The 25,744-nt window shown below is 38.0% G+C and overlaps 1 protein-coding gene across 1 annotated transcript in view; it reads left to right on the top strand.

The window, feature by feature from the left end:
* The first annotated feature begins 1,199 nt into the window (after positions 1-1,199).
* LOC146165036 (sodium- and chloride-dependent GABA transporter 1-like) overlaps positions 1,200-25,744 on the top strand; it is a 29,760-nt gene continuing 5,215 nt past the window's right edge. Inside the window, exons 1-10 of the mRNA XM_083382894.1 lie at positions 1,200-1,347; positions 1,821-1,927; positions 4,579-4,709; positions 8,556-8,682; positions 14,424-14,598; positions 16,797-16,932; positions 17,708-17,842; positions 20,697-20,800; positions 22,659-22,783; positions 23,548-23,660. Of these exons, the coding sequence (XP_083239020.1) occupies positions 1,265-1,347; positions 1,821-1,927; positions 4,579-4,709; positions 8,556-8,682; positions 14,424-14,598; positions 16,797-16,932; positions 17,708-17,842; positions 20,697-20,800; positions 22,659-22,783; positions 23,548-23,660 (1,236 nt within the window). The 5' untranslated portion in view covers positions 1,200-1,264. The remainder of the gene's footprint in view (positions 1,348-1,820; positions 1,928-4,578; positions 4,710-8,555; positions 8,683-14,423; positions 14,599-16,796; positions 16,933-17,707; positions 17,843-20,696; positions 20,801-22,658; positions 22,784-23,547; positions 23,661-25,744) is intronic.

The following is a 25,744-nucleotide window of genomic DNA, read 5'->3' as shown; positions in this document are numbered from 1 at the left end:
AGAGAACGGCGGCAGTGAAAAAAGAAAACTGAACAGCATGGTGCGAGTTCGGTTCAGATTAAAAAGGCGTTGGCGCCGAGAAGGTCTGGAATATTAAAGAATGCTGATACGAACTCGGTTCCTTTAAGTTTTGTAAATGTGGTCTGTCGAAACACGAGTTAACCGTAGTTTGGTGTTGTAGTCTTGGCAGTGGCGGATTGAACGGAGGACAGTCACTAGTTAGCAGGCGTATTTTCATGTGAAACGATTATAAGCTTTTAGTTTACCATGTGCTATCAACTCGAATCATACTTTACATTAGTTAGCGCTTTTTGTATAACTTTGCGTTACGAATTAGCTTTTGCTGTAAGCTAGTACTTTATATGTTATTTTTGCAATTTTACAAGAACTTGTTATAATTTTTTTTATATTTACGACAAGTCTTTCGTTAAAACTTGAACTACTACTGCGTTGTGTATTTATGGCAGCCCTACTTTGTCATTTTTTGGCAATAAGCTGCTCTGTGCTTTTTTGTTTTTTATAGAAAATATCGTAAATATCCCGCTCATTTTTGAAACAAAAACTTGTATTTGTGGTATGTTATTTTTAACACATTAACCTTGAATGAATGCCCCCCTCCCACACACACGCACCCCTATCCTATACCACGCGTCCCCGTTTCTCGTTTGAATTGGCCTTTTTCCCGTCCGATCGATCGAACGGCGCATCATAAAAGCAAAAACCTCTCGCGCCGGAAACGATACTCAGTAAACAGCTTTATCGACCGCGGTCCGAATCATTCATGTTCCTGGGTAAGCGTTAGAATTCGGTGAAGGCAGTTAATTATAAGTGGTTACTTAATTGGCTTTGAAAGTTTGATTTTCAAGTTCGGCGCAATTACAATTGGGCGTGGTTAATATTTCCTAATTGGAAATAGGCTGCTGCTGATTGGGGCGGGGTTATCGCAACGCCAAAGCTAACTGCAATAGCTAACTGCACTAGCTAGGAGTCGTTATTCTTTGCGACTGAGTACCCGTGGCCAATAAACTTTATGTGGCATGCCACGGCGACCAAACAAAAAAGCTTTTGGAAAAATGCTTGGTAGTTTTTGGCGCATTTTTTTATTACCAAACTATGCGATTGCTTTTATAATTGTCTGAGGTTTGTGATGCTGCAAAACTGTTGAAAAGTAACGTTTTAATTTATTTTGTTTCAGCGTTATAAAATTTTCAAAATTTCAAATAATTTGTTATTATTATTAAATAAAACAACTTGTGATTGAACAATGGGCAATCCAGAACAGAAAATCGACATGGTGACGAAAGAAAGGCGAAGCAACGGAGAGAGCCAGGAAGACCTCCCTGAAAGGTTTGTTTTCTACGGTCTTATTGATTTTCTTGAGGTCGGTTGTTCTGAATTCCCGTTTTCTTTGTCTAACATTAGCGGGTGATATTCACGCCGTTATACATTTGCGGTTCAGCAGATGGATCCTATGTTTAAAAAAAGTGTAACCAACCGCCATAAGGAAACCAAACTTGTTGCCAACGGCAGCTTGCCTATATTTTCTGATGCCTTTAATGTACTTCCTAATTATCGGCAGTGATGTGATACCGATTTCGTACATAACTGATACGCAATGCTATCTAACATAGTAAACGGCTTACTAAAAACTAGCCAAGGTTAAAAAAATATGGAATTTCTCTTTTAAAAAACCTTACATCTGTAATTCGCACGTTTCAACTGTTTTTCCTTGGTCTTTCATGATTGTTATACATCCGCTTAATAGTGAGCGCCATTTGCAGTGGAAATACTCTTAAGCCCAACATATATTATTATTACAGGGAGGGCTGGGGTCATCAGATGGAGTTCATCTTCGCTATGGTCGGATATTCGGTGGGTCTTGGAAACGTGTGGCGCTTTCCTTATCTCTGCTATCGTAATGGAGGAGGTGAGGTTTGATAAGCCGCCAATTCATGTAATTCGATTTGTGTTTTGCCGTGTTTTGAGTGCGGGAGAGCCACAAAAGTCGGCTAACACCTGATGTTGCTTTACGAAATACCTTTAAAGCTAACCAAGCAGTTCCGAAAACCGCGACAGAATGTATAAAATGGGTGGTTTGCACCTAATCAAACGACAACGAAAACTAGTCACAAACGTGTGAAGTGGAACATCACATAATTGGTAAAAACAGCAGTTAAAGTTTTAGCACAAAATATAACAAAAAATGTTCGATATGTTCAATGAGCTATGGAAATAGCTTCAAATTTGAAAATATAACTGAATTTTTCGAAGAGACAATAATAACTGGCATTTTTCCTTCTAAGGCATGGCAAATTCTTCAAACCAAGTCCTAACCCGTCTTTCAATCGGGTTCCAACCATTTTTAAGTTTAATTATTAAATAATAGCATAGTAGGTATTAAAATCACCTCGCCACTGTTTTGAAACCTATCGATAACTTCTATATATAGATTTAAACAAACAGAGATTTGTCCCAAGGACCTCTAAGCCATGGTCCAGTGTGCGCAGCCCATTGAAACGAATAGCACGTGTCGTGGGTGCTTTACCGACGGGTTATCCTATAACCACGAGGTTCAGAGTTGGCACCACGAGGAAATGGAATGCTAAAGGCTAAAGGGTGAAGCGTATCGCCTGTGCGGCACAAAGGGTTAGCGCGAGTCTGGTTAGACACCGAACACTGGAATTTACAAATGTCGGTGTTTCGGATAAGCTAAATCGGGCACAGACAATATTCCACGTGTCGGGTTAACTCTTAGTGTGTCGTTTGTGTAAATCTGGTTGAACAGAGAACTGTAGAATTTTTTGCAACTGCTTTTGGATAAGCTAAATCGGGTAAAGTGAATATTCGCCCGTCGCACCATTGGTAGACTCTTTTACAAAAAAAGTTGACTTTGAATTTAAATAAGCTGGATCTGTCAGGCACTGTATCAAATAAATATTTGCTCGTCCGACAGTTTTTGTTTTAATAAATGTGCAAACGTTTCGATGACCTGTTCAGATAATCTTCGTCAGGGCAATAAACTTGTAACTTAGCGAAAAATATAGATCGCAGTCGAACGATAAATTTGGTATTTGTAATGTTAAAAAACAAGTGAAACACAGAATTTGCTATGTTGGAGCAGAAGGTACTTACGCAATGGTTGATAGCTCAAGGATTTGCAATATATTTTTAGGAAAGACATAAAAATGTCGACTTCCTGTAAACCAACAAATCGCATTTATACCTGCTAAATTTTGACGATCTGCCTTCACCGTAAATCTATATTGCGTAGGAAGATAAATAAAACGTGCCGCACCCGCTGTTAAACGTATCGCGAAATAAAATGTCTAATTTCCTAAAAACCCGCATAAACTCTTTTACGAATTGCAACGAAATGTAAAAACCCTAATTTAATTTGGTTTCCAACCACGTTGTTGACATTGAAGCCGAGAACACAGCTGTACTTGTGATATCTTTGATTAAAGAATAAACGCTTCAGCCCTTAGATCAGTGGTCGGCAAACATTTTTTGTCGCGGCACAAAGTACTCTTTTCATAGATACTGAAGGCCCACTACGTAAAACCACTACGAAAACAGTGACGGATTCAGGATATTTGATTTTAAGGTAAAGTATTACACGGCGGGCGGCGGCTTAATGCCCAAAACACTGCTATACCATAAAAAAGAATATACGCGCGAAGAAACATTTTTCAATTAAATATAGTTAAAGTTGGCTTAAAATTGGTTCGATAGGCTTTCAGAACAGCATTTGACACGTGGGCCTTTCCGAGCTGAGCCAATTTAAAAGTTCTATGACACACCAACTTGTATCACGCGGCCCACAACTACATGATAAGACTAAACTATGACCACTGGCTTAGATTCCTACCATACTGTAACGATTGATATTGTGGTATGCGGGAACGATTCTGTGCCAAAGCAGCAGTAAGACTTGAAAAGTCGGCGGTTTTAGGCCATTGTTCGCTTTTCTGGCGACGCGCCAATTCAACTCAACCGCTAACCTGACGACCTAAAATTTACGCTTTGTTTGATACCAAAAGACATTTTTGACGTTCGTCAAAGGTTATCGTTAACCACGCCTTTGCTTAGCGCACTTGTTTTAGTTGGGCGGCGAAGTGTACAGGTTTACTGTTTTTACGACTGTTTACATGGGGTCCTTTGCGCTTACTAGCAAAATGCGTTGGAAAACGACACTCAATCACGTTTTTAGCACATTATGACTTCCTATAGAGCGAGTCCCCAAATTCAACTGATAAACAAATGTAGCTTTCAAAACCCTTGGTCCACTTATAAACCTTTTTTTAAACTTTAAAGGCAGTTAGGTTCAAGTTTTCCAAAGAGGACTGCCTTTTAAAAGCAGCAAGAACAAAATAGTACAGACTGGTTATGCTTGGAAAAGCCTAGTTGTAAAAAACAGTAAACCTACAGCTTGTTAAAGTTGGATAAAAAGGGAACCAGCCACTCTTTACGAAACGGATCGAAAACGGAACTAAATGCTCTCCCGAAAAGGCAATAAAAACGGGTTGAAGCGGCTGCTTTAAAACCAGTTTTTACGACGCTTTTTCCCTCCATTTGCAGGCGCCTTTCTACTGGTCTATCTCTTCGTGATGCTGCTCGGCGGAATCCCCATGTTTTTCCTCGAGGTCTCGCTGGGCCAGTACACCAAGCTGAGCGCCATCCAGATGTGGAAGCGGCTGCCGTCCATGAAGGCAAGTCCGGCTATACCGCCCCCTTTCATTCGCTTCCGAGAACCTGCCGCTTTTATTTGCTCCCTTTATCGTGCTGTGATAAGAGCCTCGTGTTTTGAGGCAGTCAGCGGGTTGCGCAATCTGCGAAATGAAATGCCGCGTGTGTCGCGACTCCTTGTCCAAAACACCACTGTTGTAGATCGGTGGTTCTTTTTAACCTTTTGACACCACAGGGACCATGCCCCCCCCACAATTTTTTTTATAAATATTGTACTCTTTAATTTGTTTTGTAGCATTTATGAGCAGTTCCACAACAATCGATCACAGGCATGCCACACTTTCAATTGTAATGCATTGTTACGTCACATAAGATGTATTTATTTATTACGTTTGCTATGCTTATTAATGTAGTTTTACTACTTTTTAATTATTTTGTTTTTGCTTTTTAAATGTTTTTTTAGTATTGCGGTAAAACTCAGTCAGTTGCTGCTCGAAACGGTTTGCTAACATTGTTATTTGTGTTTTATACGGCAGTCCATACAATGGTAAAGCTAAACAGAAAGAGGTTTAAACTTTTTCACCCCCCCCCCCATTTGTCTGCTGGCTACGCCGCTGCTTGCAGACCGGTAGAAATACAAATCCTTTCACGGACCGGTAACTAGCATTTCAAATGCACGATTCTTTACTATGACAAATATAAAGTATTTTAAACTTGCTTCCCAAACCTTTAGACACCTACAAACCGGTAGAAGTATAAATACTTTCACGGACCGGTAACTAGAATTTTAAACCACCAATCTACTGAATAGATTCTCCCAAAAGTGCCCTAATATATTTTATCAGGAGACTGATTTTTTGAAAAGCAAAAAAAATGCATTTACACATTTTAAGTTGGTGAAAAACATAATTCCGACTACACAATTAAACATAGCTTTTTAACAGACCGGCAGAAAATTACCGCGGATTGGCGTTTATGTCTACTACTAATAAAATGACTTCAGTCCAAACCCAGTCGTTTGCTAAAAATAGTTAAAATTGTGAAATTTGTTCGATCATGAGACATAATATAATTGACTAACAACAAAAATGTATCGTATAGCGAGCTAAAGAAATGTAAGCAGAATTTGCGACATTAGTCAAGTCAAAACAATCAAAAAACAATGTTTTTTTTTGTGAAATGGAGCATCCAAATTACTGATTTATATTGTTTTACCGTCGTTACTTCCGAACTAGGTGGACTTTAATTACCCCATACTTTTAATTTTAACGTTATTACCTGTAATCAATTTATGCTTCGGCAGCACTAAGATTAGCTTTGCATGCGAATGAACTTTTTTTTGTTTTTTTTTGTTATGTCAAAACATCGGATTCTCATATCACCGATAAAATTGCTCCTGTGCAAATTGGTGAAATAACCTCTTTGCGGAAAATTACTCATACGTTAGAATCCACTGACCTTTGAATATTGTTCGACTATTGAATTGGATGCAAAGTTTTGTTCAACGCAAAACATAATTTCCATATTTAAATAACCCTGTCTAACACGTATCGCACTGAAATGCTTAGCGAACCATTTTTTGGATTGATACTTGAATTTGTTGCCAAATTTTGTTACGCAAATATGAGAGGTGGTTAAGTCTAAAAATGCCTTTCCGATTGTTTTTTTACGACCAACTGGAGCGACTTTTCTCACCATAAAGTTGGTTTACCTTTCTGCTTAAAATGACAGGATCTGTTTTTTCAACTATTGTTGCTCGCCTCAATATAGTCTCGGCCATTTTTTTCACGACCCTTTCGAAAGCTTTTATTGTTGATCTTGGTGTTTCTCACGTCGGCATCGTAAATTCGGAAAAACAATAAGCTGCCACGTAAAATCGTCCTGAAAACGGCGCAAAATATTGATTAAAAAAAGGGATTGCCGCTTCTAGGCGTTGTAGCGCACACTGTTCAAATTTCGTCAATATGACAATAATTTTTACTGTAAAAGAAATCTAAATGCTTTATAAAGCGGCTATGCTTTAAAATAAGGCGCAGTTGAGTTTATGATAAACGCAAACTGTACACTACTGTTTTGGGCAATAACTTCGTTTGCAATGTTGAATAAATTAACTAACGTAAAGGCAATTAATTAGTTGCTTTTTTAACACCCAGCGAACTTGATTTACCGGGATTTTTATTTTCATGTAGGGATAACGTTTTGGATTTAGATTAAGCAGTAATCGAATTGGAATGCTTAATTTGTAGACAATTAACACAGATTAAATTTTCCATTTGCAATGGAAGCATTACGAAATCTACACAATTCTGTCAAAGTATATAGCCAATGTTTTAGGTTTTTAGGCACAATACTTTACTGCTTTAAAAAATAATTACTACTTTAGGCAGCAAGCTGTGCGAAAGGGCTGTGTCTTTGACAAAAGAGACCTGGCCTTCAGTAGGCCTCTGTCACTGTTCAATGGTCCACTTCAGAAAGCTCTTCGATTGTTTTCCAAAGTTGTGTGACAGGAAATTGGACGCAAACGTCACTGGCACAGCGGTCCTTTGTTGTAGTAGCTACATAACAAAACAACTTATCTAGGTCACAGAAGGGGCTTGCGTTTAAAGGAGGTAACCCTCTTCAAAATGCTGCGTTATTAATTTGAAGGCGACCCGCAGTGTTGTAAGTACTTAAGTCAACGAGAGCACTTTAGGTCACTGCTTTTATATGACTTGACTTCGAGTTTGTAGGGTCAAATGACTCGAATTTGGCTGAAGTCTTACGTGTATTAAGGACAAATCACTATACTTGAAATTAGTCTTGTAGAGTGTAGACAATCGGCTTTAGTTAAATAATAATTTATTTAAATACGTTTTTTGTAAAATTAAAGTATTTGACTTATTACTTTGCCTAAAACAGTTGGGAAATTCTTGTTTTAATTTGGTTGCCATGTGTGTTTATGCTCAGCAAAACGTGGATGTTTTCCAATTGAATATGGAAAAACTTTTATTGAAGTAATGAATTTACTTTTAATTCGAACGACTTTGGATTAGAACTTGACTTGCTATTTTGTTGCAAAATGATACGACTTCTACTTTAGATATTAAAAACCACTGATAACTAGGCGCTTTAAAAGTGTCAAGGCAAATTTCAGCTGGCCAATGTACCTCCTCTTAAATGCGAAGTTACTCTAAAATAAAAACGTTAAACCTGGTATGTGGATGGTGCTTCAACTTATGGTATGCGTCACTAATTGCCGTTCAACTGTCCAAGGGTATGGAATCCTTTTGAAGTTTTGCTGTACGCCTGGTCGGTCATCCTTATCAGGTCTGTTGGGTTGTGGAAAATAAAAAGACCCTAGTTTTCCGAGTTACTCTTTGTAGTAGAGGACGCGGTACAAAGTGGTGATTTCCCAAATTTCGTGAATATTGGTTTTAAATGCTCTATCTTATACAGATATTTCCGTTTGTCATCACGCACAAAAAGAATAAGTTAGTTTTACCTCACGAGTCGTTGTGTTGAGGTAAAAACGCAAAAAACAAAATTTTGTAAGTGTTTTATTTTTACTATTTGAAAAAAAGCATCTCCTTCAATCAAATAGTTTTAAAAATTACAGGAATAAAAGCAGTCGAACACGTAATACCATTATACACGATTATACTAAAATCGTCATTTTGTTGTTTTCAAACGTTTCGGCAAAGCCTCGTGCCATCATAAGTGTAAAAAATTGTACACGTCATCCCTGTTAACCGACTACTCTATGACATTTAAACATTTTTGAAAGACCATATATTTAATCTCGACTAAATCATCAAATAAAACCGATTTTTAGCTCTACAAGCCGTCACCAACAGTTTTTTCTATTCTAACGACATATCTTTTCTTTGCAGGGAATCGGTTTTGGCTGCACTTGGGTCAACATGATCTTCAGCACATACAACATGGTTGTAATGGCATGGTCGGTCTACTACCTCGTTCATTCCTTTATACCGGGACCACTGCCCTGGACAACCTGTGGTGAGTGTACTGTCTGGTCATTGGACCCAAATCAATATAAAACCAGTGGTCCCCAAACTGTGGGCGGTGACCCCAAGGGTTGTCTGGGGGTCGGTGGTAGTATTTTATAAAGAAAACTAAAATACGAAAAAAAACGGAAAGGTTATGGTATTTGCTGCTTTTATGGTATTTGCTGCAGTGAACCAGCATTGCTTATTGACGCCACCATAACGCTTGTTTTGTAGTAAATAAATTTAGCATAGTTTTTAGTCAAATAGGGATGGCTATTAAAAATTAAAATTAGACGAAGAGAGGCTTAAACCATACCTTTAGTGAGACATTATCCATATATGGTGCTTTTAAAACTTAACGAAAATTCAGAATACCTTGTTTGTTAAGATTAGCGTTTCTTAGCCATGGTCCTGGGCCTACCGGGGGCACCTAAAATTATTTGGGGGGGCACAAGCATACATTATCTTGGGTTATTAGTCAGTAAACTAGAGTTACAGGCTTTCTTTATGTTTTTTGATATCCCTTGTAACGTTTTATGACGTATTTTTCCAAAACTTGAGCAAGGGAGCCATGCCGATCGGTTTACTGCAAGAGTACAGTTTTTAAGAGCATTTTTTTACTTTTATATTACAGTATTCAAACATGGAAGCACTATGCACGGATCTGTAATGTAGCGTTGTAATGAATTTTAAAACCAAAAAGGGCGAGTAAATCGACGTAATTTTGTTATAGACCAGGGGTTCTTAAACTGGGGTCCATGGACCCCTTGGGGGTACATGAACTAGTTTTACGGGGTCCATGAGAGTCTAATTGAAAGATTTATGTATATTTAAGAAGTAATCAAATTTTTAAAGACAAATATTTCAATTAAACATAAAACATTTTTGCTCTGAATGTATTCACTCTAACATTTTTTTGGTCCGAAAACAGCAGATTTCTAAAGTTCTTTATGTTGTGACGTAAATTTATGACGTCATCTTTAAATTTTTTTTCCCTAACGTGGTCCATGCGAAGCAAAAAACTTCTTTAGGGGTCCGCGGTAAACAAAGTTTAAGAACCCCTGTTATAGACGTTTTGATACTCAGAATGATGAGAATTGCGTCTCACCCTTTTTCAGAATATTTTTCCATCACATTAACTGATGATGATACAAGTGCATATCGAAACTTCTTTATCAAGGTGATGTCGATTACATTGTTGAGAGCCCATTGAAGGGAACCGTTGCTCATAAATTGTTGAGAAACACTGGTTTAGTAGTAAATCTTCACCGTTCAAACGATTTCGTTTTTTTTACTTGTGGTTCTATCACGAGTAATGTTTTTTACGTGTCACCAAGAATTTATTGTTTCCACCACGGGGTTACAGCACCTTATACTATTTTAAATAATTGTTGTTATATTTACCGATAAAAAAAATTATAATGACTTGTTTTTTCCAGTGCCATCAGTTTTAAAAAAGCGCGCCAGCGATCTAAAAGGTGCTGTCTTTATTTTCGGAAACTAAATTATTTTTAGATTAAAGGAAACCAGTAGAAAGCGCAAACATTTCTTGGAAGTTGTTAGAATAAACAGAATGCTTTAACCCGGGACTCGGTTTGCTTTTTGTTTGTTGTTTTTCGCCTGTATTTGCAACAAAACAAGTTGCTTACTGTTTAAGATGGGGATGAAGGAAGGCGATGGTAAGTCTTTATTCCAGGTGCGCCGAATCAAAAAGAACACACTAGAACCGGCGATAAAAAGGCACGAGAAAAATAAGAAAAAGGCAAACATAACGCGGGCGTGTCTGCGTCTGCGTAACTGCTGCGTTACGCGCTGGCAGCCTTCCACGTCGCGGTGGTGTTGCTAGTTTGACCTACTGGGAATCGTCCACATGAGCTGGCTTGAGTCGATCTACGGAGATGCATTCCTCTCTTCCTCCAATCTGTACCGTGTATGTTTTGTCGCCTCATTCCACACTCTGTACGGGCCTGTGTTTGGCGGTGTAAGGGGAGGGCGATGTGTGTCCTTGCGAATAAATACAAAGTCGGTATTTAGTAATGTTGCAGGCAAGGATGTCCGTTGAACCGCATGCCGTAACATGGGTGTTGGCTTCAAGTGACGTACTGCCTCTGAATAGCTGCAAGGCGCTGAGTTTGTTGCAGATGGTACACCTAGTAAATCTCCCGGAACTGTGAGTGGGGTGCCGTATACCAGTTCTGCCGACGACGTGTGTAGGTCCTCCTTTGGAGCGGTCCGTATGCCCAGTAGCACCCATGGAAGTTGATCAACCCAGTTGAGTCCGTTTAGGCGAGCCATCAACGCAGACTTGAGATGACGATGGAATCTCTCGACGAGTCCATTTGCCTGAGGATGATAAGAAGTGGTGCGATGAATTTTCACACCGAGAGTGTCAATCATACTTGACCATAGTTGTGAAGTGAACTGGGCTCCACGATCTGATGAAATGTCCGCGGCAACACCGAAGCGACTTACCCAGTTGCTAATAAATGCACGTGTACAAGTAACGGTCGTTGCGTCTGGCATCGGGATAGCTTCCGGCCTACGTGTAAATCTATCGACCATTGTTAATAGATATCTGTAACCCTGACAAGAAGGCAGGGGACCAACAATATCAATGTTGACATGATCAAAACGCTTACCTGGATCTGCATACCTTACCAGCGGAGCTCATACATGTGTCTGAACTTTTGCCTTCTGACAAGAAATGCATTGCTTTGCTCACAAACCGACTTGTTCGTGGAGGCCGTGCCAAACACATTTTGAGGATATGATTTTCCTCGTGGTCCGAATAGACGGGTGCGATAAGCCATGCATGACGTCGAAAATTTTGCGACGAGGATATCCGGTGGACGTGTTACATAATAAAACAACTCTTGACGAGCCGAGCGGAATCTGTTCGATATGTAGGCCAGAAATAGCTGTTGTGTAAGCTTCAACTTCCGGACATTGTTGTGCCGCTGCCAAAGATGCGTAATCGATGTCAAGTAAATCATCTTGACATAGATTTATGGACGACAAGCGGGAAAGTGCATCAGCCACGCAGTTGTTTTTACCATTGATATGCTGTACATCCGTAGTAAACTCAGCAATTGCAGAAAGATGTTCGTTGTTGCCGCGCAGACATGGATCCGATGCTTCTACAAACGCGAAGGTTAAAGCTTTGTGGTCGGTAAATGCTGTAAACCTACGCCCTTCTAAAAAGTACCGAAAATGTCGGACAGCCAGGTGAAGGGCAAGTAGCTCCCTGTCGAACGTGCTGTACTTTGTTTCTGCTGGCCGTAAATGACGACTGAAAAATGCTAACGGTTTCCAAACACCATCAATGTACTGTTCCAAAACGCCACCAATAGCTCTATCCGAAGCATCCACTGTAAGTGCTGTGCGCGCATTTGCCTGAGGATGGGTTAACAACCAAGCATTGGCGAGAGCGTGTTTGGCTGCGGAAAATGCCGATTGAACTGCAGCTGTCCAAACGAGTGTTTTGGGTTTTCCAGCCAGAGCTTCATAAATTGGTTTCATGACGTTGGCCGCAGACGGTATAAAGCGATGATAAAACTGGATCATTCCCGCAAATTCTTGCAGTCCTTTGATGGTAGATGGTGCAGGAAATTGCTTGCTGATTTCTACCTTTTAAGAAGTGGTGCTGCTCCATTCTTGTTAATGTGATGCCCAAGAAAGTCCATTTCTGCGACACTGAATATGCATTTGTTTGCGTTAATAATCACCCATGTTGGAATCATCTCGACGAATTGTACGAGCGTTCAGTGTCATTCACCCTGACGAAGGCGGCTTGCATAGGTTGCCGAAACGTTGGTAAAGAAATACAATTACCATAGGAGCTGTTTTTTGATTTATATTACCATGCCTGGTAGAAAGAGTTTATATATAGTTTGTAAGAGTTTGGGGGTCACCAATAAGGCGATGGTAAGTCTTTATTCCAGGTGCGCCGAATCAGAAAGAACACACTAGAACCGGCGATAAAAAGGCACGAGAAAAATAAGAAAAAGGCAAACATAACGCTTCGATAAATCCGGGTCGGTGTAGTGTCGCTACAGTCGGTTGTTTTTCGAAAACAATTCGCTGGATATTGTTTGTGTGCATAGATATCGCTGTTCCATTTGTTTTAAGTTGCCGGCAAAAAATAACCGAAATAAAAGCGACAGCTTATCGTTTTTTAACAAAAATACACGGCTGACAGGCATCTTAAAACCTGACCAAAAGTGAAATGTTTCACGTGTTGGTTTAATCACATTAGGATTTAAGTTTAAACATAGTTAAATAATAATGATTAATTCGTGACGCGCATATAAAGATAAAAGCCAGGAAAATTGTACTTTGTGATGCTAGCACTGCTTGTCTTATTATTAAGCGTTTATTATATGCCGTTTTGTCTTTCGTAAGTGACGTGTGAACTCTGCTCTAATTAAGGATCAATTTGTAACCGCATAGCGATACTATGGTGTCATATGACAAAATACACCTAACCCCTTTAGTCCATTTGCATTGTTGATTTTTTCGTCCATCTAAGAATTAAACAGCACCATGACATCCGATACACCTAATTGAAGCGAACAGGTCGCCTGTATTCGTGTCCATTCACACTATAGAGGAGAAAGTCCGTGTTTTTTGTTGTATCCCTATCCCGCTGTGACCTAAAGACGCGTGGTCCTCTCTACCGTGACTCATGCTTATCCATGTTGTATTCACGTACCAATTCTCCTTCAGCATTTTTCCACCAATCGACTCAAATCTACCGTTAGTATTTCCAATAAGGTTGTCATGACTTAAGTAAACAACTTTACTTTACTTAAATGTACTTGCCTTTAGTATTTGCAACCATTGTTCTAATGACTTAAGTCAATGACTTTACTTAAGTGCACTAAAGTCACTGTTATTAAATGACTTGACCTAACTTAAATTGATTGGGCAAAATGACTTGATTGACTTCGGTCTTTTGGGCAAATGACTTGGGCTGAATAAAGTGTTTTCATTTCAAATTTTTTATTAAATTGGATTATTTATCTCTACCATGACTCATAGTTATCCATGTTCGTTATACGTTCCAATTCTCTATTGGATTAAGATCCTTAATCTTTAAACACGAAGTTCTTTTTGTGTGGGCCGAAATATTTTTGTGGTAGCTTTTCACACATAGCGTAGTACTTTGTTTTTTACGCCCACTCGTATTTTAAGCAACCGAAGGGTGGTAAGTTAACTTGGCTTTTCCGCCGCTACTGTATGTCGCGAGATTCGTAGAATATTCTTGTAAAGATTTCGTAAAATATTCTTGTAAAACATTTCACTTTATCGAATAAAAGGATTTCGGCTTTTTGACAGCATGCTTCATTTTTCGGAGAGCCTAAAATTAGGCTAAACACGTAAAACAAGAGCTTAAGACTTTTTTTAATGTCGGATTTTTTTATAATTTTTAAATGAAAACTTAGATTACGTTCCAAATATACCATTGCGCGGCGTGAAAAATATTATTTTAAGTTTTGTGTTTTTTTCACAGGAATATAGTAAGGCGACAAGTTTTGCTGTTATTTTTTCGCAGGAAAAAAATTACTAAGGCGAAATGTTTCGCTGTCATAAACAACCGGTTCATATGAATTCTGCTTGAAAAACTAGCATGTTTACCTTAACAGGTAGAAATACACTGTTCCACAAAACCCTACATCAGTAGTTCTTAATCAGGCTTTAAAAAAATGTTTTGTTGCTCCTTCTTCACTCACACTTTTCGGTCGGTTTCAGACAACTGGTGGAACACCCCCAACTGCAGTCGCACTATGATCAAGAAGTCCGGGCAGAACGCGAGCATTCTCTTAAGCCCTCTGTACAACGGTAGCCGCTCGCTCCTCAACCATTCTTCCTCGACCAACGGCACCAACGTAGTGGGAGGAATTTCACCGGAGGCCGAGTTTTGGCGGTTTGTAGTTTGGCGCGCGCGAGACCTGCGCAATGGCCTCGAACCTGGACCACAGTTTTCTACCCATAGGCAAGTTTACAAGGCCGTTTTTGAGCAAATTTTTTTTGCTCTGTTTTTGTGTAATTTTTGCACTACAAACATTTTGAAGCCCGGTGCGTAATGTTACCCGAAAACTGGGCTGAAAAATTTAACATAATGCTCCCTAAGCAGCTTTGTAAACTGGCCATGCGGCACATTAGAACGGCGGCTATCCCGGGGGTACAACTACAAAAGCAATTCGAGCGTAAAGCCCTAACTCTTTTGTGATTCAACAGCGAATAACTCTCTTAAAACTCACGTCCGCGCGCCCTTTTGTAAAACGAACAAAAAACACATCTGCGACCTAGTTTTCACTCTATCGGGTCGATTTTCGAAACGATTAAGTAGTTTTAAGTCACCGCCTTGACCCGAATACGTTCCTGTGTACTGAACCGCAAGAGTTTAGTAGCAAATGTTGCCAGGGCCGCACTTATTCTCTTTTTGGCTTCAAATTCAACTTGTCTTTCGAGCACTCTTACTGACATCATCTATTCGACACAGCTTGTTAGAAACTTGAAAATAAATTTTATCTTCTTTTCGATTCACTTCTAATATTTTCCTGTCTACTTTCATTTCCGATTTTTTTTCTGGTCCCCTATTTGTGGGCCTGGACCTGGCTGGGTCAATTAAAAGTGCGGCCCTGTCTGTGGGGGATGTTCTTTGAAAAGTGCGAATCGAATTATAATCGCTTGAGTTTCCCTACTTAAAAAAAATTATATTGTAAAAAAGAAATATAATGTTGCTCAATATTTTTTTTTCTAGTCAAATTGTAGTGCTGTTACAATTGTATTAAAAGCCCTGTGACCGCTACAACACCTTGTACATTTGTTCCGCTATGCGGAAGTAGTGTTTTGAAGTTCAACGAAGCGAAAAAAAAAACGTTTCCCAATTTATTTTCGATATCGAGAATACTTTTCAAAACTCCTTCGGTTGTAGAGCGACTAGTTCGATTCGCATCAGGTTTGGAAAAGGACGTCCCTGTTTCAACATGGGCGCCGGCAATGCAAAGAAAGCAACGAAAAAATATTGCCGCATAACTAAAAAACAGACCTTTTTCAATGTTTCGGCTTTTCTAATTAAAATGGCAGCTGGAATTCCAGCTGACCAAAGTTAAAATTCCTAATATCAGTTTTCGGTAAACTGTAGACCCTTTATTGATTCCAAAGAACTAACGCTTTAACTCAGTGGATCGTTCGCCTGGTCGCTTTGATTTATCTAGTTATTGGTCCGAACTCCAATGTAACTGCATTTTCACGGCCATTTTTTGGACCAAATGGTCTATTAATTTTAGCCATGGAATTTTTTGACTTTCAGAGGGTTTGCCAAACTTTTGGCCAAAAATCTCAGTTTTGGAACCTGGATTCTTAATCTCTTGCAAAGACGCTACTTTAAGCTAAACAAATTGAAAATAAAATGTTTAGATGTGTTTTTAAAATGATAATAATTGTTTATTTAAATGACTTTTCGGTCATGCATTTGGTCCAAGTTAATAAGTGCGCGATTTCCAAATCATCTTTTCTGATTTATGCACATCAACCCCACATAATTCGCAAGGCTCAAAATACTATAGCAAGCCATTTATTTGCTTCGGTATTTCGAGCCATGCAATTGAGGCATCCTTCAGTAAAAGTGACTTGGCAAACTGGGCACCGATAGCCGTGAAAACGCAGTGTTTTATGACTTTTTTTACGATTTGTGTGGCGACCAGACGCGCAATCCAACTGAGCTGACGCGGACTTTTAACAAGTGTTTGCTTGCCGGCGCCCAATCGCGTTTGTTCATAAAGAAAAATCGTCACGCCTTCACGGTTTTAAGGCCATTCGACCGAGTTTGCGCCTCGAAATCTAAACGACGGAATACGACACTTAAAAAACGATATAGTGCCTTGAGCCTATAGCACAACAAACCAACCCTAAAATTCTCCCTCGCCACATTTAATCAACCTTTATTTCAGCTGCGCCATTCGAATTTTTCCAAAAATTTAACATTGATATCCCGCGCGTGTAGTTTGCCAATTTCAGCGGAATTTGCGTACAAAAAACGCGAAATTCCCGCTGTTTTCTGTCGGTCTTTTGTCGCGGTTGTTGTTCGGTGATGTGACGCGCAAACCATTTTTTAAGACGCAACGTCTTGCAGCAATCGGCCGGCCTGGAAGACATGGGTACAATCACCAATTGGGGTTTGGTAGGGTGCTTTCTCGTATCCTGGGTGGTTATATACCTGTGCATTTTTAAAGGTGCACGCTGGAGCGGCAAGGTTAGCACTCTTGTTGTGTGATTTTTCCTGAAAGCAAACTTGAAGTAAGGTGTTTTGGCTTTGCAGTATTTTGATTTTTTGTTGTTGCTGTATTCAACCGTAGCGTTAGAAACAAAATAGCGGAAAAACAAGTGTGTGCCATGTAACTTAAAACGTTTAGCAATACGAAACTATATATATATTTTTTTTTTTCTGGCTTGCCTAAAAACGTTGCAAAATATTGTTTAACATATATATAAACAGTAAAATATTGTTTTGCCTATATTAAAACGAATTTACGAAAAACAATAATTTTTTTGGAATGCCATAACAGTAAATAATAGTCGAAATGTCCTTCTCTGAAAACAGTAAACATTGTTTTGCATACCATAACAGGAAATAATAAATGGATATTTCCTTACCTAAAAACAGTAATTTGTTTTTCATTTCATTATTATAGTTAATAAATCCACATTTCCTTGTCTAAAAACAGTAAAATAGTTTCCTGCCTATATTAACAGCAAATTTCCTGAAAACAAGTAATTTAAAGAAAAAATATTTTTTTGCATACCTGAAAACAGTAGATATTATTTAGAAAACCTATAGCTAAAGTATGTTCGCGTTAAAATGTTGCCAGAGTAATTCCATAGCGGTGCCTACGTCCTTTTAAATTAAAAGTATACAATAGCGTCTTCAAGTCGGAGTTAAGTGTGCTCGCGATAAACTGGAGTACCTTGAAATGCGCCAATACTCTGGTTTTTGTGACGCACGTTTTTTGTTGTCTTCGCTGCTTTAGGTGGTCTACGTCACCTCCACTCTGCCCTACGTGTTTCTATTTATCCTCTTCGTTCGCGGAGTAACTCTGGAAGGCGCTGGCGAGGGAATCATGTACCTTATCAAGCCAAACTTCACCAAGCTTGGAGACGCGCAAGTAAGGGGCCTGCTGCTACTAAAACCAAGTTTTTATCTGTTTGGCTTCGATTTTGCTCCTTGTTTTTTTGTACTTCTTTTGCCTACTTCACGACGAGCTGATTAGTACACTTGACCTTTTTTACCTAATTCGAACGATTTTAACACCCACTTGAACATTTTATATCGATTTGACTTTTTTCCAACTTTTGAACGTGTTTTTACGACTTTATGTTAACAAACGTGTAACTACACATGCTTTGCCATAATTTACCTCCTCAAGCCCAAATTTACAAAGCTCGGAGACGCGCAAGTAAGCCCGCTTGTTTCTCTTTAAGGTCAAGCTTTTTTTGTTTGTGGATTTTTAGCAACTTCATTTTAAGCTGTTTCACTCACTTGATCTCTCCTGCTGCTCCTAAAAACCACGTTTTTCTGTTTGTATGACTTTATAATTAGCTGATTAACTCACTTTTTTTTTGCCAAATTCGGCTGTTTGTACAAATACTTGATCCGGCTTTCACGCACTTAATGATTGTATCATTAGTTTAATAATTTTGACACCCGCTTGAACATTTTTTATCGATTTGACATTTTTTAAAGCACTCGACAATTTTCCCTTAAAAGTATTTTATCTCACTGGGCAATTTTTACAACTTTATTTTAATCAACCCATAACTTTATACGTACTTTGCCACTATGTACCTCATCAAGCATAACTTCACCAAGCTATAGGAGAAGCGCAAGTAAGCCCGCCTTCTGCTACTTAAAACCCAAGGTTTTCTCTGTATGACTTCGATCGATTGACTTTAGGATGAGCTAATGAACTCCCTTGACCTTTATTTTTACCAAATTCAACCGTTTGTAGCTTTTCCGGTTTTCACCCACTTTCGTTTTATTAATTTAAGGTTTTAACGTCCACTTGAACATTTTTTATCGATTTGGCAGTTTTTTCCCAAGTACATTTTTTTCTAACACTGGCCGTATTTTTTTATCTCATTGGGTACTTTCTCCCACTTTTGTTGAAACACTTAAATCTTTACACGTACTTCGCCATACCGCACCTGATCAAACCCAATTTAACCAAACTTGGAGACGCGCAAGTAAGCCCGCCTGATTCTCTTTACAAGGCCTCTTTTTTCTTTTTTGTCCCTAGACTTGTTCAGCTGTTTAACAAACTTGGTGTCTTCTACTGCTCCTTGTTTTTTTGTACTCCTTTTCCTACTTTACGACGAGTCGATTAGCTCAGTTGACTTTTTTACCCAATTCGAACGTTTGTACAAATTCTTGACCCGGTTTTTACCCACTTTTGGCAATTTCAATATTTTTTTTTATTAATTTTAAGATTTTAACAACCACTTAAACATTTTTTATCCATTTGAATTTTTTCAAATGTATTTTATCACATTGGCTAAGTTTTACTACTTTAACAAACGTTTTACTACTTTAACAAACGTTTTACTACTTTAACAAACGTTTTACTACTTTAACAAACGATAACTACTACACGTACTTCGCCATAATTTACCTCATTAAGTCCAACTTCACCGAGCTTGAGGACGCTCAAGTAAGGCGCCTTCTGCTCCTTGAAACCAAGTTCTTTTTATCGACTTTACGATGAGCTGGTGCAATTACTTAACCGTTTGTAAGTACATATACTTGACAAGGTTTTCACACACTTTCGACAATTTCAATATTTTTTTCATTAGTGTTAAGTTTTTACACCTCACTCACTTGAATTTTTTTATCGATTTGCCATTTTTTTAAAGCGCTTGACTGTATTTTTTTTAACTCATTGACCAATTTTTACTACTTTTTGTTAACGAACTCATAACTTAACACACATTTCGTCAAACATTTACCTCATTAAGCCCATCTTCACAAAGCTCTAAAACGCTCCTTAAAGATTCTCCGTAAATTAGGCTTTTTTTTGTTCCCCAGGACTTCACCAACTTCATGACAAGAGGTTTAACTCACTTGACCTTTGTGTCACCCTTTTTGACTTTTTGAGCACATTTTGTACAGCTACTTGACAAGTTTTGTACCCATTTAATATAGTTTAACTTTTTTTCGTGAGATGTACCATTTTTTGTACCTAAACATTTTCGATCGATTTGACCATTTATTTTTAAAACATTTGTTACCGATTTTACTATATTTACATTCATTTGCCGCTTTTTTATAAACCGTGACTTATTAAAGATTTTTCTTACTTTTTTCACAAGCTTTCAACTGTATCCGTGTTTTGTCATTATGTACCTCAGCAAGGCAAACTTCACAGGCTTTCCAGACATACGACTGCTAATTCTCCCTACAAACCAAATTTTCCTCTCGGGTTCGAGTTTGAGCTGCTTCCCTTTGTTAGTTGGTTTTTAACTACTTGGTTAAAGCTGTTTTACCTACTCGGCGTTTGTTGAACCGTGCTTACCATAAGTACATCTACTTGGCCAGCATATTTTTTTTCATCAATTTAACGATTTTTGCACTCGCATTTGCCTTTATTTCTTACTTTAATTTTTTTAAATTCATTTAATCCTTTTATCGTTTATTTGACAAAACGTATCCATTTTACCAACTTATTCAACAAAGTGTACTAGCTTTGTATGTTTTAGCCAAGTTTTACCCATTTTGTAGCCCATGACCTTTTTACCCAATTAACATTTTGCTTTACTTTATTTTCTATCAACCTGTTTAATTTATACGTGTTTTTTTCGATTCGACTTTTTGTTAAGTAGTTTCCAATATTATAGTCTGTAAAGTCCCCAAATCACGATAAAATGGACTTTACTAAACCTTGATAGACAAGGCAGTAAGTTGAGAGCATTACAGCGAAGTAGTTCGTCTTTGCTTTGTGAATAACAATCTTGATCTTTCCTTAGGTTTGGGTCGACGCGGGAGGCCAGATCTTTTTTTCGTACGGCATTTGCTTCACTGTTCTTATCACATTCGGAAGCTTCAACAAATTCAACAACAACTGCTACAAGTAAGCATCCCTGTATAAAGTGACACGAGTACTCGTAATTCTGCCATTGAAACTACTACTTTTCTTAAAGAAATAAATGTTTAAACATTAAAGAATAATACTGTGTTAAAATGAAATGTTTAACGATAGTAGTCAGATTCGTAGCTATATCTATATGTTAAATGATCAGAGCTTTGCTTGACAATGTATAGACAACATTAACAAACAATATGCATAAATTGCTTTTATGTTTGATAAAATATGCCATATCCTCGAAGCTCTTTCGACAAACTTTTTAGCTGATATTGACTTAGAGACACCCACTATAGCTGCATTGCTCGAACGGGTTTATAAATTGTCAAAAAAGAACATTTACGATCGAAACTCTGTATATGACGTTTTGGTTATTAATTGTATTAAATTGAAAACATGCATTAAATTAGCACTGAAGTGTTAAGGACGCATTATTGTATAATTAAGATGGCGAATAAATTAACGTCAGAGAATATTTACAAAAAGTTTTATACCCACGTTTAGGTTAGAATTGTTATCAGTAAAACTCACTTCTGTATCTATGAGTTACATTGAAATCTGCATGTATACTGGTTGGGGGTTTTAGTAAAAACTTAGTAAGAATACCAAAGCCCTCACTGACGTAGGTAGTGTTGTGAACGTTTCGAATATATTATTTTTTAACATCACATCGCATTTCCATGCTCATTTCCGCAATGCATTACCGTCCTGTGTTTTTCCGTTTCGGGGGACCCTTTAACTTCATTATAGGGACGCGCGAAATTCCATTTATAGATTTCGTGCGATCGCAAATTATCGATTCTTATATCGAGCGGAAATTTATCGATTTCTATCGCGCGCAAACAAGCTGATCTGAAACGGTAGATTCAGTATATCCTCGACATTTTTAGATGCGAACCGTCAGTGTTATAACAGTGGGCCAGAGAAACCGAACATCTGAATTATATCAAAGCCACGTTTCCGTTTCTATTCGACTGGTTTTGACACTAAAATGTCAGAAAACAGCATCCACCTTTTGATGTTATTTAAGTATAACGACTACGTATAGGACGATTAAGTCCGGTATCGTCTGTCGTCTGTCCGACCATCAATAATTCAATGAACAAAACAAATTGGTCTACGCCGGGAAATTTCTGTCGATAAATCGCATACGTTTAAAGCGAATATAGTTGCGATTCTGTGTGAATTAAGTTTGGATTGAACTTTTTTATTTGTGTAAAAGTATTTAAATTTCACCTACAGTTGAATATTGTTTCTTAAAAATTGATATCAATTATAATAGAATTTAGTAAAAATGAAAATCTCTATATATATAATTCTATGTAATTAAAAAAAATCTAGTTGTCAAGTCTGACAGGCGCTAAGAGCATCAACTAATGCACCTTTCAATTCTCAAAATTTAGGGAGTAAAACGTACAATGGCATACTGCTATCATGTCGACTGTACAAATATCCCCATTTGTTTTTTTAGTGATTTATAAATTCATGTAAATTGTTTTACAAAATTTAATTAATAAAAAAGCAATTCAGTTGATAGTATATGCTTAATGTACAAGTTCAAACTTCTGTCGAAAAAAGGTTGTTGTTCTTGTTTTTATGTCGACATTTTATTTAAATTTATTTATAATTTAATTTTATTATTTAAAAACCAATCGACGTTAAAAACTTATTTTTTATGTTAATTGCTTATTCAAAAAGTTCAAACTTTTGTCAAAAAAAAATGTTTTTAACAACTTTACCTGATGTCCAATCCCAGTTAGCAGTTTGGTTACATTTCCGCACCGTCTTGGCTCAATAGTCAGCTGCTGTTTCTATCTAACCAACGGTGTTTGCTTCACCCACACAGGCAATGTATGGTTCTGGCCAGCACTTGTAGTATCACTTCTCTCTTCTCGTCCCTGGTCATCTTCGGACTACTTGGACACATGGCCTTCGTGCAGGAAAAAGACATTTCCGAAGTCGCCACTTCGGGTAAGTTGAAATCGCCAAAATCATGACGGGTAGACAGATACAAACACAAGTATGCATGGGTTAACTTAAAAAACCTTTTTTGATAGTTGTATTTGTCTTATTCGCATCTGTTGGGTAGCTCAATAATGGATATCAAAGCTACAAACGTCAAGTAAACCGTATCATAATCAGTTAATGTGCTGTAAAGGTGCACATTAACTGATGGTGATACAAGCACGAATTGTAACGTATTTGTTAAGATGATGTCGATTTACTCGACCTTTTTGGCTTTTGACTTTCATTAATAGGTATTTCATTATTATCTATGAAATACATTATTTAGGAAGAAAGTAATGGCTAACTTTTGAAAACCTTTCCTAATGGCCGTATTTGTATAATACTAAATCAGGAAATCGACCATGTATTAAAATAGAAATTATTTCTACTTTGACCTGATGTAACACGGTTGTGCGAAAGCTTGTCAAATTTTTGAAAAAATAAGGTTACTCTACTGCTGTGACCTGAAATATAATGATTTTACATCCGCTATAGCCTTTATCAATACAGAATTATAGTTTTTTCGTGAGCGTTTAAAAATCGATAGGCTAACTTGGAAGTCAAGTATTAATGGCCCACACAGAGCGCCAATTCAAGCTTTAATCAACTTACTCTAGGCTTTAGCTTATATAATAAATAGCAGCACTCTCAAAAAAAAAAATTAAAAAAATCCCCAGGGGGCTTCAATTATTTAGAGAGCGACATTACATTTTTGTTTTTTTCCGCAGGCCCTGGCCTGGTGTTCCTCGTGTACCCGGTCGGCCTCTCTCTACTGCCACTGCCTCACGTGTGGTCGGTTATATTCTTCGCCACCCTCTTTCTGGTCGGTGTAGACACCCAGGTAAGCTGCTTGCTCTACTTAAAAGCGAATGACTTGATTTTAAAAAGGACTCCACTTAGGCTCAGCTCTTTAAAGCAAAAAATAACTTGTAAAAAAATAAAAATAAAAATAAAAAAAACTTTGGCTCAACTCTTTAAAGCAAAAAATAAATTGTAAAAAAAATTTTATTTACCTTTAAGAAAAAATGTTTTAATTCACTGGATTTTTGCCTTAAAACCGTTATGTTAAGTTTTTGGTGTTTGCTCTTTAAAACATTGCTTAGTATCGGACAAGTTTGCCAATTTTACTATTTTATAATTTCGCTATGATTCAAATGACTTTGCCTGTATTTGACTTGATAGATTTTTATTTGTTGTTGAAGCAACATTTTATTAAAGAAAAAAACAGCCAGAAGACCGTGTTTGTTTGTAGCACGAAATAGCAAAAGGAGTTTGCAAAACAGCTCTTAATATTTATCCATTCCGTTTCTCATGAAAGTTAACGGAAATTGATTTTCGATAAGGGTTAAAACATTCCAAAAAATAAATTACTTTGTCGGATCGTTGAATATATTTCTATAATTATGTTTTGGAACGATGCTAATACCACCTTTTTATGGGACAATAATTTTAATAAATAGCAATAAATCGATCTCCTAACGCTTAAAAAAATATATATATATTATATTATATTATTGCTGTTGTCGTCTTTGCCAAATATTGCTGTTGTCGTCTTGCCACGCTTGTCGCACCAAGGACAACCGCGCTTTGCATTTTATGAGTTGCCCCACCCTCGAAAACCACGCCCTAAAAACTCCCCCCGACAAGCCACACAACCACGCCACACCCCCGGGTTATCATACCACATCTTACTAACTAAACCCTTGCAACTGCGGAAAAACATGACTTTCCGGACAAAAACAACCGACAGTCGCACCCACCGCGCACCCCTGGAAAACAAACTCCCCCAACACTTCTGGCAACCACGCCCACCGCACACCCCCTTTGCAACCAAACCCTTCACACACCCCCTTTGCAACCAAAATCTGCACTGCTTGAAAAACTGACAAAATGTTCTTTTTTATGTTTCGTCACTCAGGTTTTACAAGAATGTGAAGTTCAATTCACAATGCTCAGTGTAGTCTGACATTTGCAAAATTAAACCCGCTTCTTGACAATTAAACTCCGTGCCAAAAAGGTCGAGTAAATCGACATCATCAGTTAATGATGAAACAAGTACGTATCGAAAATGTCTTATCAAGATGACGTCTGTTTACTCGACATTTTGATCTTTAAGATTCATTACCAAGATACACATAGATCCGTGCCAAGATACATATAGATTCCGTGCGTTGCGTACCTAAACCTTCTTCTGGATAGGGATCTGAAACCTCGTTTTATTCCCATACCCATACTTATACCCGCTGTTTAAAAGAGCTGTCTATCGATACGATACCAAATAACGTCATTGCTACGTTCCCTTAAGCAAAAAAAAAAGATTTTCATTACAAACCATTGCTAAAATGCCTGTACGAGTTTTCGAACACGGTTTCTCATCCAGGGTCATGAAGCAATTTCGTGGGAATCACGAGAATACAATTGCGCTCAGATAAACTCGAGTTTGGGTTAACTTATGACGTCACACGCCTCCCCTCGTGGCGTATTTGTGCTGAACTTTTCTGCGAAGTGACCAAAGAAAATTAAAGAACCACTGTTCGAGAACCTCTATTTCCGAGTAAAACCATCACTCTAAAGCTTACAGCTACCAAAACCTTGTACAAAAACGACTAAGACTACAAATAACGGCGAAACGCCTTTCCTGTTTTTGTTTTTAGTTCGCCACCTTCGCGGGTTGCCACGATAAAACGTTTACAAAATCGTCATAAATTGACGTCACAAGACGAATAGACTTCGGAGATATGCTGATTTCGGTTTAAAAACTTCTCAAATATACACAAATATTTCAATTTGGCCTTCATGTACCCCCTAAAATAAGTTCACGGACTCCAGGGGGTTCGTGGACCCCAGTTTAAGAACCCGTGTTCTGGGACCCCCATTTCCGAGTAAAACCATCACGCCCAAACATACAGCTAAGAGAACCTTGTA

The sequence above is a fragment of the Ascidiella aspersa genome, chromosome 2, assembly GCF_963924565.1.
Source record: "Ascidiella aspersa chromosome 2, kaAscAspe10.2, whole genome shotgun sequence".
NCBI classification, from domain to species: domain Eukaryota; kingdom Metazoa; phylum Chordata; class Ascidiacea; order Phlebobranchia; family Ascidiidae; genus Ascidiella; species Ascidiella aspersa.
This window is presented reverse-complemented; position numbering and strand designations above follow the sequence as displayed.